The sequence below is a fragment of the Psammomys obesus genome, unplaced genomic scaffold, assembly GCF_907164565.1.
Source record: "Psammomys obesus unplaced genomic scaffold, mPsaObe1.curated_primary_1811, whole genome shotgun sequence".
NCBI lineage: Eukaryota > Metazoa > Chordata > Mammalia > Rodentia > Muridae > Psammomys > Psammomys obesus.
The window spans coordinates 997,631-1,013,997 of NW_026594354.1; the positions used below are offsets into that span (position 1 = coordinate 997,631).

Sequence of the window (16,367 nt, forward strand, 5' to 3'; positions counted from 1 at the left end):
AGATAGATAGATAGATAGATAGATAGATAGATAGATAGATAGATAGAAAGAAAAGGAAGGAAGGAAGGAAGGAAGGAAGGAAGGAAGGAAGGAAGGAAGGAAGGAAGGAAGGAAGGAAGGAAGGAAGGAAGGAAGGAAGGACAGGGTCTCGTTGTATACCATATCCTGGTCCTCAAATGTGCAAAGATCCTTCTGCCTTGACCTTCTAAGGCTGAGATTGCAGATATTTGCCACCACACCACATTAGACCTGACATCAGAGTGACAATAGGATGGTGAGTATCTATAACTCACCTTTTTGGTAAGTTGCTTAGCAACTCCTGAGAAAAAGTATTAGTTCAGTGGAACTTCAAGATTTTTCCATGGTAAATATAGAAACTGTATTTGATTTCAGGCCTACTGTTTCTATGGAGAGCAATGTAATGTATTATCTACTTCCCAGGCTGAATTTTTCATCACCATGGTGACCAATCTGTCCACACACTAAGATCTATAATCATTGTTAGTATGGCTAAAACTAAAGTCTTAGTTCTCAAGGCCTTGTATAATTAAAATAGATTATTTTATATAAGAAAAGTCACTACTTAAACTTTTGAGGTATCTAATGACTTTTCCCAAAGGGGGAAAAAATGGGCTCTCCAGTGTCATACTAAAGATTTACGATAAGAAAGAAGAAAATGTCATCTGACATTTTCCTTGACAAGGTTCTAGTATTGTGTCTATTTATGGTTTATTCTCTGCTTTGTCAATTGCTGAGGAATAATGTCTTACTCTAAAATATATGACAGCCTTCCTAAACAGTAATAAGCATATGTGATTGATACACTACTTGATGGTGGTTTGAAACTATCTTTAATTTAGTTTGAGATTTTTTGAATTTTCTTTGAAATCCAAGATTGATGTCTTTTAGATGTTTCTGCACTTAATAATCAAATCAGGAGATAAGTTATTCTAGAACCTTGGTTATTAGTATTCATGGACTTAAGAAGGGGTCAATGTAATATTTCATGATAAATCTAGTTATAACACTATCTGTTTTAAGTCTGATGAAGTAGCACTTGAACCACATACAAACTACTAGGTTTTACTACATTTTATAATGTGTTCAAATATGTGTATGTGTACATATAGAAATTTGTGATATAATATATATATATATATATATATATATCAAAGAATGCTTAAAATATAGTCCTAAGTGTTTTCCTGCATTTTTATATACAATAATGATGCTAATAACATAAGCACACACACAACATAAAACACAAACACATAAAATAAATAAGGCCACTTTCGTGGAGTTCTTTCATGACAGGGAAACTCCATAGCTATTATTGTTTTGCTCGCCCCTTTCTCCACAAACAATGGTAGCAATCAAAGCAAATGATAATGGAGTTTTACATGAAACTTGGGAATCCTAAATTGACCCCCTTTTTGCATGCCCCTATTTAATAAAAAGGGACTTGAGACAGCCGCTTTTCCTTAATAATTGTATCTTTTCATGCTAGAGAAGGCAGCATAGTCCCTTATTAATAACATGTGATGCCTACAAATGTTTAAATCCTGATTGGGCTGGCTGCAGTGAAATTCAGAGTTCTTTTTTTTAATATATACAAGTAAAGTAGCCCCATCAACCATTATAAAATTGATTAATTTACAGATAGATATTAAGATTAGACTTTTAAAATATTTTTTATTTTAATTTTTATTAATTACACTTTATTCACTTTGTATCCCCCATAAACCCCTCCTTCCTCCCCTCCCAATTTCAATACAAATTCCATTTTAAGTTACAGAGACCCTTCTGACATTTCAAACATTTGAATTTTATAAAAAGAATCATTACCCTTTTGAAGTACATGTATGAGTCTACATTTCTGTAATATACTGGTGAATATAAAATTCAACATGTGATAATAAATGTTAAATGCAATATTGCAACTTTTCACAGTAACTATGAAGTCATTCATATTTTTCCCTAAGAACACTGAGAGTCAGCAACTCTGTAACTCTTCTTTAATTTTGTTTATAAAAGCAGTACTATACAATATTGTCCAGAAGGATAAATAAAACTCATATGTAATATAATTTTTGTTTTTTAAATTAATATATTTTTTATTAATTACAATTTATTCACTTTGTATACCAGCTGTAGCCCCATCCTTTGTCACCTCCCAACCCCATCCTTCCTCCCTCTTCTTCCATGCCCCTCCCCCAGTCCACTGATAAGGGCAGTCCTCCTCCCCTTCCATCTGACACTAACCTAGCTATCAGGTCTCATCAGAACTGGCTGCATTGTCTTCTTCTGTGTCCTGGAAAAGCTAGTCCCCCCTTAGGGGGAGGTGATCAAAGAGCCAGCCACTGAGTTCATGCCAGACATAGACTCTGTTCTTCTTACTAGGGCACCCACTTGAACACTGAGTTGCAAATGGGCTACATCTGTGCAGGGGTTCAAGGTCCTCTCCATGCCTGGTCTTTGGTTAGAGTATCATTCTCTGCAGGGCCCCCTGGGCCCAAGATTTTTGGCTCTGTTGGTCTCCCTGGGGAGCTCCTGTCCCCTCCAGGTCTTTCATCTACCCTTTCTTTCATAAGATTTCTTGCACTCTGCCCAAAGTTTGGCTATGAGTCTCAGCATCTGCTTTGATACCCGGCAGGGTAGAGTCTTTCAGAGGCCCTCTGTGGTAGGCGTCTGTCCTGTTGCCTGTTTTCTCCCTCTTCCGATGTCTATCCCATTTGCCCTTCTAAATGAGGATTGATCATCTTACCCAGGGTCCTCCTTCTTGCTTAGCTTCTTTAGGTGGACAGATTTTAGTATGATTATCCTATATTATATGTCTAATATCCACTTATAAGTGAGTATATACCATGTGTGTCTTTCTGCTTCTGGAATACCTCACTCAGGGTGATCTTTTCTAGATCCTACCATTTGCCTGCAAATTTTATTATTTCCTTGTTTTTAATAGCTGAGTAATATTCCATTGTGTAAATGTACCACAATTTCTGCATCAATTCCTTTATTGAGGCACATCTGCGTTGTTTCCAGATTCTGGCTATTATGAATAAAGCTGCTATGAACATGGTTGAGCAAATGTCCTTGTTGTATACCTCAGCATATTTTGTAGATATGTGTAGGAGTGATATAGATGGATCTTGAGGTAGCACTGTAATAAAATATTTTAAATGGTATACACCAATAGGTTTCTAGATTCTCTACTTTTCTATCCCAACTACAGAATGAGTTTGCTGGTTCAAAACCTAATAACCATTAATTTCTAAGACAGATAAGATTGAATATGAATACTCATTAACCCATGTGTTTTTTTTTTTGTTTTAATTTACTTTATATACCGAACACAGCTCCTTCCCTCCTCTCTTCCAGGTCCCACCCTTCCTAGATCTTGCCCCTATTTCTCCCTCCCCTTCTCTTCAGAAAAGGGAAGCACCCTCCACTACCAACTAGGCCCTGCATATCAGGTCCATCAAGACCAAGCACTTCCTTTTCCACTGAGTTCTTAAGATGAAAAGCTGTGCTAATTGGTTTCACCTGTGGTAAATTTCTTATAAATACAATTTTGCAGTGATTTTTACAAAATATTTTTCTTGGAAAGGGCATAATACATTTTATTAAAATAGAATTTCAGTGTTGAATTTTGAAAATATTTGAACAAAGGAGCTTATGATTATAGTCTATGATATAAAATAATTGTATATTAGAAGTAAAGCGATTGTAGGAAAATGTTACATTAGCTATATAATTTGAAGTAAAGAGAAATATTAATGATGAGTGACTGTATTCTTGAATTTTCTTCTTTTTCTTGTCACTTGGTTTGCTGGAGAAGATTTTCTTTATGGTCCTGAAACTCAATTGGCGGTGCTCCCAAAATAGCTTCTCTCCCTGCCAGAGTTGTTAATGAGTAAATGATCCCAAATATCAGACTGCCATGCCAAGGATTTATTAATAAAGCATTAACATTTAGAAGTTATTGAAAGTGGAAAGTCAATATTGTTATGTTTTTAATATTATATTTTCGAAAACAGTAAGCAAAATCCATTTCGAAGTTCTACAATCAAGGCAATATATAGTCTGAGAGGAAGTAATATTTAGATTTTATGAGTAAGACTAACACCCATTTTTTTAACTCAACTACAATATTTTCACTACTACCCCTCCACAAAGCCACCTGTTATATTTTTGTTGAAAAGAATTTGGATTTCACTCACTTTTTCAGCTTCAGTGCCTCCTGCCCCTCATATGGATGACATGATAATGGAGCTGATACTGAATGTCATTCTTTAAAAATAATAGTGCTTTTTACCATATGGTAGTGACAGAACTTTTGGGATAGTTTAAAAATTCTATATGAGAATAAGCATATTGTAGAGCAGGGCCGAGGCAGTAGCTCAGAGATGGACCAAATATTTGCTATTCATGAGGCCCTGGATTCAACCCCTTGTACGACAACGGTGATCAGGGAGAGCCTACAGATATAACTAAACACATAAATATTCACTTACTTTTAGATTATATTCTGAATTAGGAATTTGTACCACTGACTACACCACAGTTTCAACATTTACTGGGCACAGTTCTAGTTAGTTGCTCAGCAAATAAAAAGAAAACATACAAAATTTATCTTCAGCACCCTAGCTCCCCAGTTATCTAAGCTGTTATACTCCTGGAATTTTCAATTTGTAAAATTCAAGTCAATGAGATGGTCATATTCAGTAGCTTCTGAGATGAAAATGTAACTAGGGCCTTAAAGACATTTGTACCACATGATCACTTAAATGGATTGAAGTTCAGGCCAGGAAAAACTGCCTTTCAAAATACTTACAAGGTTTGTTTATTTGTTTTGTTTTGTTTTTAAGTGTCATGGTTGAATTGAAGGAGGAAAAGAGGAGCTATTGAATGAAATTATTTAGAAACAAATGTAAGTCAGGTGGTGATGGCTTTAACCCCAGCACTCAGGAAGGAGAGGCAGGCAGATCTCTGTGAGTTCCAGGACAGACTGAGTCCAGGACAGTCAAGGCTATAGTCAAGAGAAACCCTGTCTCGAAAAAAAAAAAAGCAAAGAAGCAAACAAACTTAAATATTGTAAATATTGTTAATTACATTTTTTTTCATTTTGGCAAAGCCATACACAGTAACAGATAAAGTGTTGGATAACTCATTTCTTCACAATATTGTCAGGTCCTATCACTAAAGTACTTCACATTTATCATCGTATGATCTAATTATTTCCTTTTAATATAAATATATAAAGTCATGGTACCGTTTAAATTCTCACACTTTAAAAAGAAACAGCTTCTTCTCTAGAAAGTATTGGAAAAGTTTTGTTTTTCCTGTGGTTGGGTCCATCTCTCAGAATCTAGCCACTTAGCTGCTTTAGCCATTGTAGCAGAAACTAAGGACTTTAAAGATTTCATTTTAAAATAAGTATTCACTAATTATAAAATACATCACAAAACAACCTAATGTGCATTGGCATACTTATTTATAACTCTTTTATTTGCATTTCTTATATCTTTTTCTCCCTTCTCCACCCCAATCCCTTCCAACACCCCAACACTAGGTAGGAGAAAGAAAGAGTTAGTGGGAGAGGGGGCACAGCTCTCTTAGCTGCTTTCTGCTGGTTATGGTTATCCGGTTCCTTGGAGCCAGTCCAATGATCATTTCAGGAGATCTCCAACTTCTTGTATCATAGCAGCAACCAGGAACAGCAAGTGGGAAGCAAGAGCAACATTGTTCATTCTCCAAGCTCCACACTCTCTGGGCTCTGGCATTTATTCTCTCTCCAGAACCCTCAGATTTAAACTATCTGCAGCTGGCAAAGAGCTCCTCTCAGAGCTCTCATGAGAAAATAGTCTGCTGCTGTGGACCATCTGAATCAGTCCCACATCCCACACCTGGAACCAAAACAAAAACACATTTATATCCACAACAAATGTGAGTAGACTGACGCCAATGAATATTTCTGAAAGAAAACCAGAAAAATGGCTGTCTTGGTAGAGTTTAATATACTATTTTATTAATAATATTATCAGTTGAAATATGTGAGCCTGGCCAAATATCTGAAACTAGTAATGAATTAGAATGGAAGAAAGAATGGAAGAATCATATTTCATTTTAATGGTTATTTATTTATTTTTCTCTCATATATTACATTCCAACTGCAGTTTCCTCTCCCTCCTCTCCTGCCATTCTCTTACCCAGATCTACTCTTCCTCTGTTTCGCTTCAGAAAAGAAGAGAGTTCCCAGGGATATCAACTAAGATGGCATAACAAGTTACAATAAGACTAGGCACCTCCCTGGTATTAAGGCTAGACAAAACAATCCAGTAGGACTAAAGACGGTCCAAAATCTAGACAAAACTTCAGAAACAAGCCCTGCTACCTCTGTTAAAGAGTCCCACAGAAACACCAAGCTATGGTACAATAACATATATTCAGGTCAAACCTAAACTGGCTCCCTAATTATCGCTTTAGTATCTATGAGCCCTTATGATCCCTTGCCACGGACCGGCTCAGTCGGGCTCCCGTCATCCGTGGGAGAACAAGGCTTTGGACAGGAAGACACGGTTTCGGCGATGAATTGACAGACAGAGACACCTTGATGGCTTTGGAATCTGCTGCAATTTTACTGAAGTCAAGCTAGTATTTTTATAGTGATCTCACAAGGAAGCACCTTAAAATTGGCATGCTTTCCAGAACATTCAGACTTTTACCAAGGATGCAAAGTTTCTGTTTTAACATAGGGCAGTGCCCACAAGAAATCTTTGCCTAGAAAATTTCTGATCAACGCAAACAAGAAACAAAAACCTCAAACTATGGTTTCATTATCACTGACTAGTGAAGAGGAAAGTCAGGAGCTGTAATAGTCCTCCGAGCCAAGTCGAACACCTGCCAAAGTCTAAACACACCTTTGTCAACCATCCTCCCTTATGCCCTGCTAAAGATTTATGATCTTCCCTAGAAACAAGACGCTGAAGGGAGGGGTAAACTCGTGCCAGCTGTACTTCTCCTGTTATTTTTTTCTTAAGAAGGAGCCTATTATTTTTTCACTATTCTTAATGCCTATTAATACTAAATCTAATTCATTACTTTTCTTAAACTTATTCCTTTTACATTCTATTTTTATTAAAGCCATTAACAATCTACTAATAATAAATTGCTTTATAAAATTAGTTGTGCTGTTTCAGGAGTCACAGAGAAAGATCAAAAAACTCATTAATCCAGCCCCAGAACCACAACTGAAAAAGTGTAGAAATCTCAGAACGCGTCTCTTTTCCAAGTGGGATGAGTCTGCCAGGGACCATCCAGGGGGCGAATTTCTAAAGAAAGCGTATCCCCCGCCCTGTAGCTTATGCTACTATGGCAACACTGGCGTAGATGTAGTAATCCCTGGTTAGTCGATTCTGTGGTCTGTGTGCTTGTGGTGTCCTTGACCTCTTTGGCTCCTACAATCCTTCCTTTCTTCTTCCATGGGGTTCCTGACCTCCACCTAATGTTTAGCTGTGGATGTTTGTACCTGCTCCTATAAGTTGCTGGATGAAGCTTCTTTGATGTTCATCATGTGCACATACACATGCTTATGTAATCCTTACTGCACAACATATGTGCGTAAAAAAGTTCTTCTTGGAAGGGGGGAAAAGGAGAAAAGAGTGGGAGTGTGGGACCGGGACCAGAAAGAGAGGAGGGAGGGGCCTTGAATAGAGATGTAAAGTGAATAAATAAATGAATTTTAAATTTTTTCTCACTTTCCATTTTAAAATCTGAATAGCAAACAGTGAAATGTGATCAAAAATTAGTATGTTTTCTCTAAAATATCAGTAATCACATCTTTGAAAATAGAATGATAGTAATTGAATTTATGTACTTAGTACTTATGTGACTCTTAAACTTCCAAGACCTTTTCACTTATTGCTAATATCAAAGCTTCATTTATTAAGGGCATTTTAGGCTGGAGTCTAACAGGGGTAGAGTGAATGCTTAGACTACATAAAATCTTTCAATCTCCAACACTGAAAGGGAGATAACTATTTTAGGTGTTCAGTTCCTTCAAATAGTCATTTTGATTTTTAAAGCACACAGTCAGCATGGGAGGAGTATCCGCACTAAGTAAATGCTATACTCTGAGGTCACAGCTCTATGTACATCAAGATTAAGTCCCACTTCCATAACGAAATGTTCCATCTCCTATGAATTACACAAATAGGATGAAATTGTGGTTTTGAAACTTAGAAGAAGAACATTTTGAATATCTGAGAATATTTTGCCTCTATCTAAGTTAACAAAATATTTTATTTATTTATTCACTTTGTATCCTAGCTTTAGCTACCTCCCTCGCCCCCTCCCAATCTCACCCTTCCTCCCTCTTCTTCTCTTATGCCCCTCACCTAGTCCACTGATAGGGGAGGTCTTCTGCCCCTTCCATCTGACCCTAGCCTATCAGGTCTCATCAAGACTGGCTGTATTGTCTTCCTCTGTGGCCTGGTAAGGCTGCACCCCCATCAGGGGGAGATGATCGAAGAGCCAGCTCCTAAGTTCATGTCAGAGACAGTCCCTTCTCCTATTACTAGGGAATGCACTTGGATACTGAGCTGCCATGGGCTACATCTGTGCAGGGGTTCTAGGTTATGCCATGCATCTAGGTTCACAAAATATTTTACTCAAACCCACTAAGGTCTATAATGTAGCTATAAATTATATTAATTTCTACTATTTCTCATTTTATTTTGAAATGGAGCATTTTATTATGAAAATTCTGTTCTTGGGTCACAAACATAAAGATTTTTCTCAACTCCTAACTTCCATTTTATTAAATAAAAATAATGAAGCAACTTTTTTTTCCATTTTTCTCATTTATCTTTAATCATTCCTGTTTTGGTCAAAATGAATTTATATGCTATAAAAATTACAGATGGTATTTTTTTCTTTTTAGTCTAATTGTGCCACCTGCTTTTTATTTTTTTATTTTTTATTTTTTTAACTTTAAAGGAGGACGCTAGGGAAGATGCTTAATCCTCATTCAGAAGGGCAAACAGGATAGACATTAGAAGTAGGAGAAGACACAGAACCTTACAGGAGACTTCCACAGAGGGCCTTTGAAAGACTCTACCCAGTAAGAGATCAAAGCAGATGCTGAGATTCATAGCCCTACTTTGGGCAGAGTGCAGAAGAGGGAGATAGAAAGACCTGGAGGAGACAAGAGTTCCACAGGGAGACCAACAGAGCCAAAAAAAAAAAAAAAAACCCTGGGTACGCAGGGGCTCTGCAGAGACTGATACTCCAACCAAGGTCCATGTATAGAAAGGACCTAGAACTCCTGCACAGATGTAGCCCATGGCAGCTCAGTGTCCAAGTGGATGTCCTAGTAAAGGGAACAGGAACTGTCTCTGACATGAACTCAATGGCTGGCTCTCTGATCACCTCCCCTTTATGAGGGAACAGCCTTGTCAGGCACAGAAGAAGACAGTGCAGCCAGTTCTGATGAGACCTGAAAGATAGGGTCAGATGGAAAGGGAGGAGGACCTCCCCTATCAGTGGACTATGGGATGGGCATAGGGGAGAAGTGGTAGAAAGGGTGGGATTGGAAGGGGATGAGGAAGGGGGTTATATCTGGGGCTATAGCCTGGGCTATATCTGTGCAGGGTTCTAGGTTATCTCCATGCATGGTCTTTGGTTGGAATATCAGTCTCAGAAAAGACCCTGGGCCCAGATGATCAATCCTTATGCAGAAAGGCAAAGGGGATGGACATCAGAAGAGGAAGAAAACAGGGAACAGGACAGGAGCCCACCACAGAGGGCCATTGAAAGACTTTACCCAGCAAAGTATTGAAGGAGATGCTGAGACTCAGCCAAACTTTGGGCAGAGTGCCGGGAATCTTACAAAAGAAGGGGAAGAGAAGAAGACCTGGAGGAGACAGAGACTCCACAAAGAGAGCAACAGATCAAAAAATTCTGGGCACAGGGGTCTTTTCTGAGACTGATACTCCAAAGAAGGACCACTCATGGAGATAACCTAGAAGCCCTGCACAGATGTAGCCCATAGAAGCTCAGCCTCAGTGAGTTACCTAGTAAAGGGAACAGGGACTGTTTCTGACATGAACTTAGTGGCTGGCTCTTTGATCACCTCAGTCTGATGGGGGAGCAGCCTTACCAGGCCAAAGAGAAAAAAACAATGCAGCCAGTCCTGATGAGACCTGATAGACTAGGATCAGATGGAAGGAAAAGACCTCACCTATCAGTGGACATGAGGAGGGACATAGGAAGAGATAAGGGAGGGAGGGTAGGATTGGGAGGGGATGAGGAAGGGTGCTACAGCAGGGATACAAAGTGAATAAACTGTAATTTATAAAAATATAAATAAATTTTTAAAAGTAAAAATAGCATTTATTCAAGAAGTTTATCAAGACTTCTTTAGTTTTTCATAATTTTAAGTGACCAAGATATTTCCAACACATTTTTCAGCAAAAAAAAAAAAAAAAAAAAAAAAAAAAAAAACTGATCTTGTTTTAGCTGAGTGATACAGTGTTCCACTGATGGAAGAGCTGACGTAAAATTCTATATGACATCTCCAATCTCAAGGCTAATGATTTAGAAACTACTTGCATATGCAGGATAGCCACTGATGTCACTTTAAGGAACTCTACCCTTTGAGTAGCCCTTACCGATGCAAATTTCCTAAAGCAAATCTCAAACTGCAGTGGGGAGAAGAGTCATTAACTTGTATAAAATTCAAATTCTAGCATTCCGTACTCAGGAATTCTGATCCAGTAGGTAAGAAGTAATGCATAGAAATGTGTATTTAACAAATACCTCCATCCTTAAGGGCTCTATTCAGTGGTATTTTCCCACAAACATTTGAAGAGATACCTTTCTTCGGGGAGTTACCTTCTTTCATGATAATATTAACAGATTGTTACTGAGATCTTACCATTTTGAAATAGTGATTCTACCCCACAATCTTTTACTCTGACAAGGGACTAAACTGGGGAGATATTTTCCAGTATCCTGTAATAAAATTCAGTGATCTTATACAAACAATATTTAAGTGTAATTAAACCACTCTTTGCCGGAGCCAGCCTGCAGAGTCAACTGGTTCTTGAGTCAGGAGTGAGGATTGAAAGAAAAATTAATAAACCAACACACAACACATGGGATCTTTCCCAGAGGGCCCTAGTAGACACTAGCCACTGCTTTATTCCAGACTGACCCTTTTAAGTCAGAATAAAAGCACCTTAGTACAATGAATGAATTCACAGGGAAGTCAAAACTTCTTTACCTGACCACCTGTCCATGTGATCCTCACATAAACAAAAGGTGTGAACTTAACAAGACTCCAGGGAAGGCCAGGCTGAAAGCAGTCTTTCCGCTGGTCAAAATAGCAAAACAGCCTGGCAGACCATTGGCTCCCAACAACCCTTGATTACCAGGGTTCTAGTTTAGTTTAGTATGGATTAAATGTCCATTAGGGAATATATCAAAAATGAAAGTGTTCATATAATATTTTTCTAGAAGGAAATAATGAATATGTCTGAAACAACTTATAAAATATTTTAATTACATAGAAAAGTTAATGACAGTTTAAATTGAGATATGTCTTTATGCTCCAGTTTAGATTACCTCAAAATTTTCAGCCCGAAATCCCATACCAGATAGTATTTATTAAAGAGTGGTAGAACCTAAGATAGGTTTCCAGCATTATAATCCTTTAAATGATGATGTATTATATGTTATTTCACTTGACCAACATAGAAAAATTACTTAGCTCTGATCCCCCTTTCTGCTGCTGGTTATTGAAATACACTGTATTTTTTAATATCAGTTATTTTCCCTTCCCATTTTCCAAGAGATATAGTAATAGAATATTTTCTCTGATCCTTCTCTCACTTTGTTTCTTCTGGGGATATAACCAAAAACACAGCAAATAAAATTCTACGTTATGCTTTAAATATTGCTGATATGTGCCTGCTGACCATATTCGGATTCCTGAAGATGCAAAATAAAGTCAATAAATACAGACTATATTTTATCTGAATTCTTCTTCATTTTTCCAGTCATTCAAAAACATTATTCTCTTCCAGTTTCTAAACATCTTGTTGTGTGGCGAATGCTCAGATATAAAGTCATCTTTTTGTCATGTGTATTGTTTCTTTTCACTTTGTATCATTTACTGTGAGGCTTCCTAATCAGAACAAAACGAGCTAGGCTACTTTCTCTGGAACAGGACAGTAGTAGCATTTGTGTCAAAGCTGTAAGACAGCCTTCTGACTGAGTGAAAATGAGGAAAACATAGAAATCCATTTTGATTTTTTTTTAAAAGACTGGTGGTTTTGCATCTGTGTGGAGAGTCCTTTAGTGGACTTTTCTGAGTCAAACTATAGATGTGTATGTACAAGTTAGAGGTGGGAAAAGATTTGTGTGTTTATTGTTGTATATAGTTGGAAGATTGGCACTCCAAACAATCAAACTAAATCAAAATTGGTCCCCTTTATGGCCAAGTAGACTTGCATGCCAACTGAAAGACATTATGGTATTACAACCATGGGCAGTTCTAGGCATATTTTTTTTCTGTTTTCTCTTCATGGGTACTGCATGATGGTATTTCTAATACAAATACTGATGTGCTTTGGAATAATGGCACTCGCAGGTCTTTCATCATATTGTATCACTGCTTTATTATATTAGGCTAATACACTGCGAGAGTTGGTAGAACCTCTCCATGCCAAATCGGATCCACTTCTGTTGGCACTCAACCATTGGAATCACAGATTGATAAGCTAATGTTTAGAGAATTTAGATGGAAGAGAGTCGGCACGGCGCAGACTCAACATCAACCTCTTGCAAGCAACTAAAATGGCCTCGTCCTTGCTGTTTATAACAGAAAACAGACTTGTAAAAAGCTTAGATCATCAAGTGTTGTGGATTTGGGGCCTCCGTAAAGGGATATTAAGAGGGCAGGCCACTCTTAAGAAGAATTGGAGCATTCGACAGTGGGACTAGCATAAGACCAAAGCCAATCAAGATGGAACACAGTAGCCAAAAACTGCCCTTTCTATGGGAGAACAGAGGGTAAAGGGTCTTGACTGGGCAAGGGCTCTATGGCGACACTTCAGTTGTGTTCTCCTGACAACAGGAAGAGAGGGATCAGCACCGATAATTAGAAAATTCTGTCTGTTTAATGGACTCTTGTCCTGGTTAAGGCAAAGCAGTGGAAGCAAAATCTGTGTTAAGTGTATTTGCATTTTAAAAATTTGACATGCTGTATTATACTAAATTAAGTGTAATCTATTAAGGCAAGGTGTACACACCCTGCTCCGAAACTCATATGTTTATTCTATTATTAAAGCATAGTCAGGTGTAAGGCAGACTGCTTTCAGTGACACCAATGAAGGAAATTACTCATACCAGGCTTTATTAGATTCCTCAGCTAAAATCCTAACTTTCTCCCTTTTCTTGGCACTTACATAGAAGTGATGTCGCCTCTTAAGCTGGAATGAGCTAGTCTTTTTCTGTAAAATATTGCAAATCTATAGGCTATGGTTTTCCATATTTGAAAAAGTATTTTGTCTGGATGTCTTTTAAACTAGCTTCAGATATTATTTAATACTATGTAACTGGGTCCCCTGTGGCTCAATATTGCTTATTTTTCTTCTGTAATAGATGTGAAATTTCCTTTAGTTGGATAAGATACACTGTAATAATTTAATGCTAATTAATGGATATTTCATACTGTGCAGTGAAAAAATAATTTAATATTGTATTAAGAAATGTTTTTCTTCCTGTTGCTGCAGTGTGTGGTATTGCATAATATGAATACCTGTAAAAATATAAATTACTTAAAAATAAAAATATTACCAGTTGGTACCAGATCTTTTTAGTTAGCTAAATAATTTGCTAAGAATGCTTGATAGCAAATCTTTCTAATGAGAAAAAAAAAATCTATGCTTCTTTCTCACAAATGAAATTTGTGTTGTGAATAAAAATCACATTGATCTGCCTTATAATTGCCTCTGTGCTCTAACCATTTTAATGTGTTTTTACGTATATCTAAAGAATGGTGGTTCTTGGTATATAGAAATAAGTCAAATTTATTTTATTGGCATTTAATATTAATGAAATTTTCTTGGGTCATGCTCCCTGTTTAAATCCTAGTAAAATTCTATGATCTCAAAAATTTTAGGGGGTTTTATCATTAATGAGTATGGTGACTGTGTATTAACTTTCAAATAAAATTATCCCTTAGTTTGGCTTTGAAGTTGTCCCTATTATGAATTCCTGCCTTAGACTTCCAATTTTATTGGTTACATTTTCTAAATTATGTGGGTAAATCTGTATTCTGTCAATCATTTCTTTGTTTGCCTTTCAAAAAGCCATCCCTTCTTAAGGGTTAGTAAATCAGTACTAAGAATGCCAACATTCTGCCATTTATATTATTCATCATTTTAAAAAAATGTACCCTGAAAATACAACCACTGTCATGTAATTCTTGTTAAACTACATAATTTGGCAGAAATACTTAAAGGAAAATGTGTAAAATAAGCTTTAGCTTTATTTATTTTATCACAGCCTTATGGAAGTAAAGCTTACTGTTGTAAAAGAATTGACAGTTATAGGCACTGGACATACTTAATATAAGTACAGGCTTTACCTTATCTAAAGAGAAAAGAAAACCATAGAAACATAGATAGATCCATTTATTTGGTACTCTTCAAAGAAGGAAATTTTACTCATTAAAATCAATTTTTTTTTCTACCCGAGAAACTATTGCCTAATAGTAATGTATGAGTGTTATTATTTTGCCTAAAAGAAAGTAAATGGTTTCTAATTATTAAATAATTGGCTACAAAGGAAAAACTAAAAGCTAGCTTGTAAAATCTTCTTCTAATATAATAAGCTCTGCCTTCCCTTCCTCCCAGGTTTTACAAAATTAGGCATAGCAAGTTGATTGATATAAAGGCCTCAGTTAAAATAGCTAGTGTTTTAAAATAATTCAAGTTATGGTGTAAACCACTGGTTATTTAATCACTTTTAGTGATAAAACTTACAAAGACATTAACGTCGCTAAAAGTCTATCACCTTACAAATAAATAAGTTATTCTCTGTGACAAGATCGTAAATTAGTATTCATAAAAATAGTCCTGCCATCACAATGTGAATGACAGTTATCCTTTGGGACAAAAATAGTGTTCCACATACTTGATATGATCAGCTTAGAAGCTTTCTGGTCGTATAAGAACAAATACCAGTCAGATTTGACTGATGACTAATCATACTATGTCTAGCCTTCTCTATCATTTGTAATTTAAACTTTCCCAACCTTCTTTGATCATTAAACAGCTGTGTTGCAGAAAGAACAACTGTTTCTATGAAAGAATACAATTATCTTCCAAAACATGAACCAAGAATGCATTTCCCATTGTTGGCTTCAGAGCCCAATTGATATATTTCTTGGTTTTGTTTTCATCTTTCACTCTGCTTTAACACTGTTATTGCAGTGGCAGGAAAATCAGAAAACAAGAGTGAGGTTTTATTGTCCTTAGTTTTCACCAAAGAAAAATATACTTACTGACTTTTAGTAATTACACAGTCACCTAATAGGGAATCTTCTTTGGAGTGTTTTATTTATAAAGTAAAGAAAACTCTCACTCCATTTGAATTTGCTGAGAGCATGAGGCATTATGGCATATAGATAATGGGAAATGCAAATGGCAGTGACACAAATTCTGTTTACACTATAGATCTTTGAAAGAGAATCTATTAACATACAGGAAAAAAGTAATGGGATGTTCTCAGGTTTTATATCTCTTTTCAGTTTCTTTTGTGTATATTTATAGCATATACTGATATAGACTACTAAATGTTTATACATTATGAACAACACAAGTGTTTTAGCTTATAAGGGTGAACAATCAAACAAGTTTGGAAACCACTGAGCCTAAATGCATAGAATACATTAAACAAAAATTTTGGAACAATTAAGAAATACATTATAATGTGCTTATAAGGAGTTTCAAGATATTACAAAAAAACTAGTATTTTTCATTAGCTAATCTTTATTTTGTTAACGACCTGGTAATTGTATGCAACCAGCAGAGAACCAATGAATTATTGTGATTCTTACCTGTGTTCCTAGAGTCCTAAAATATGAATGACACCAAAGAGGAACTTTTTTTTTCACTCCTGCCAAGTATGGTACAGCCAGAAAGAATTATCCCTTTGCATAGAATGCAAATTAATATCTTCATTTTGACCATCAAATCCACCAGTCAATGATTTTTTATATAAGAAAAGGGACTTTGTAAGTGTTCTCTGCTTTAATAAAATGGAATTTTTCTAATGTATGATCTGATACAGGACAAGTT

At 36.4% G+C, this 16,367-nt stretch overlaps 1 protein-coding gene across 3 annotated transcripts in view; it reads left to right on the plus strand.

Moving 5' to 3' along the window:
• Positions 1 to 16,367, plus strand: part of Cnksr2 (connector enhancer of kinase suppressor of Ras 2) — a 262,747-nt gene that overhangs the window by 238,060 nt on the left and 8,320 nt on the right. Inside the window, exon 21 of one of the 3 annotated variants that reach the window (XM_055618650.1) lies at positions 12,691 to 13,775. The exons of the other annotated variants lie outside the window; for them this stretch is intronic. Coding sequence (XP_055474625.1) covers positions 12,691 to 12,695 — 5 coding nt within the window. The 3' untranslated portion in view covers positions 12,696 to 13,775. Of the gene's footprint in view, positions 1 to 12,690; positions 13,776 to 16,367 lie in introns of those variants that run through there. 3 annotated transcript variants of the gene reach the window in all.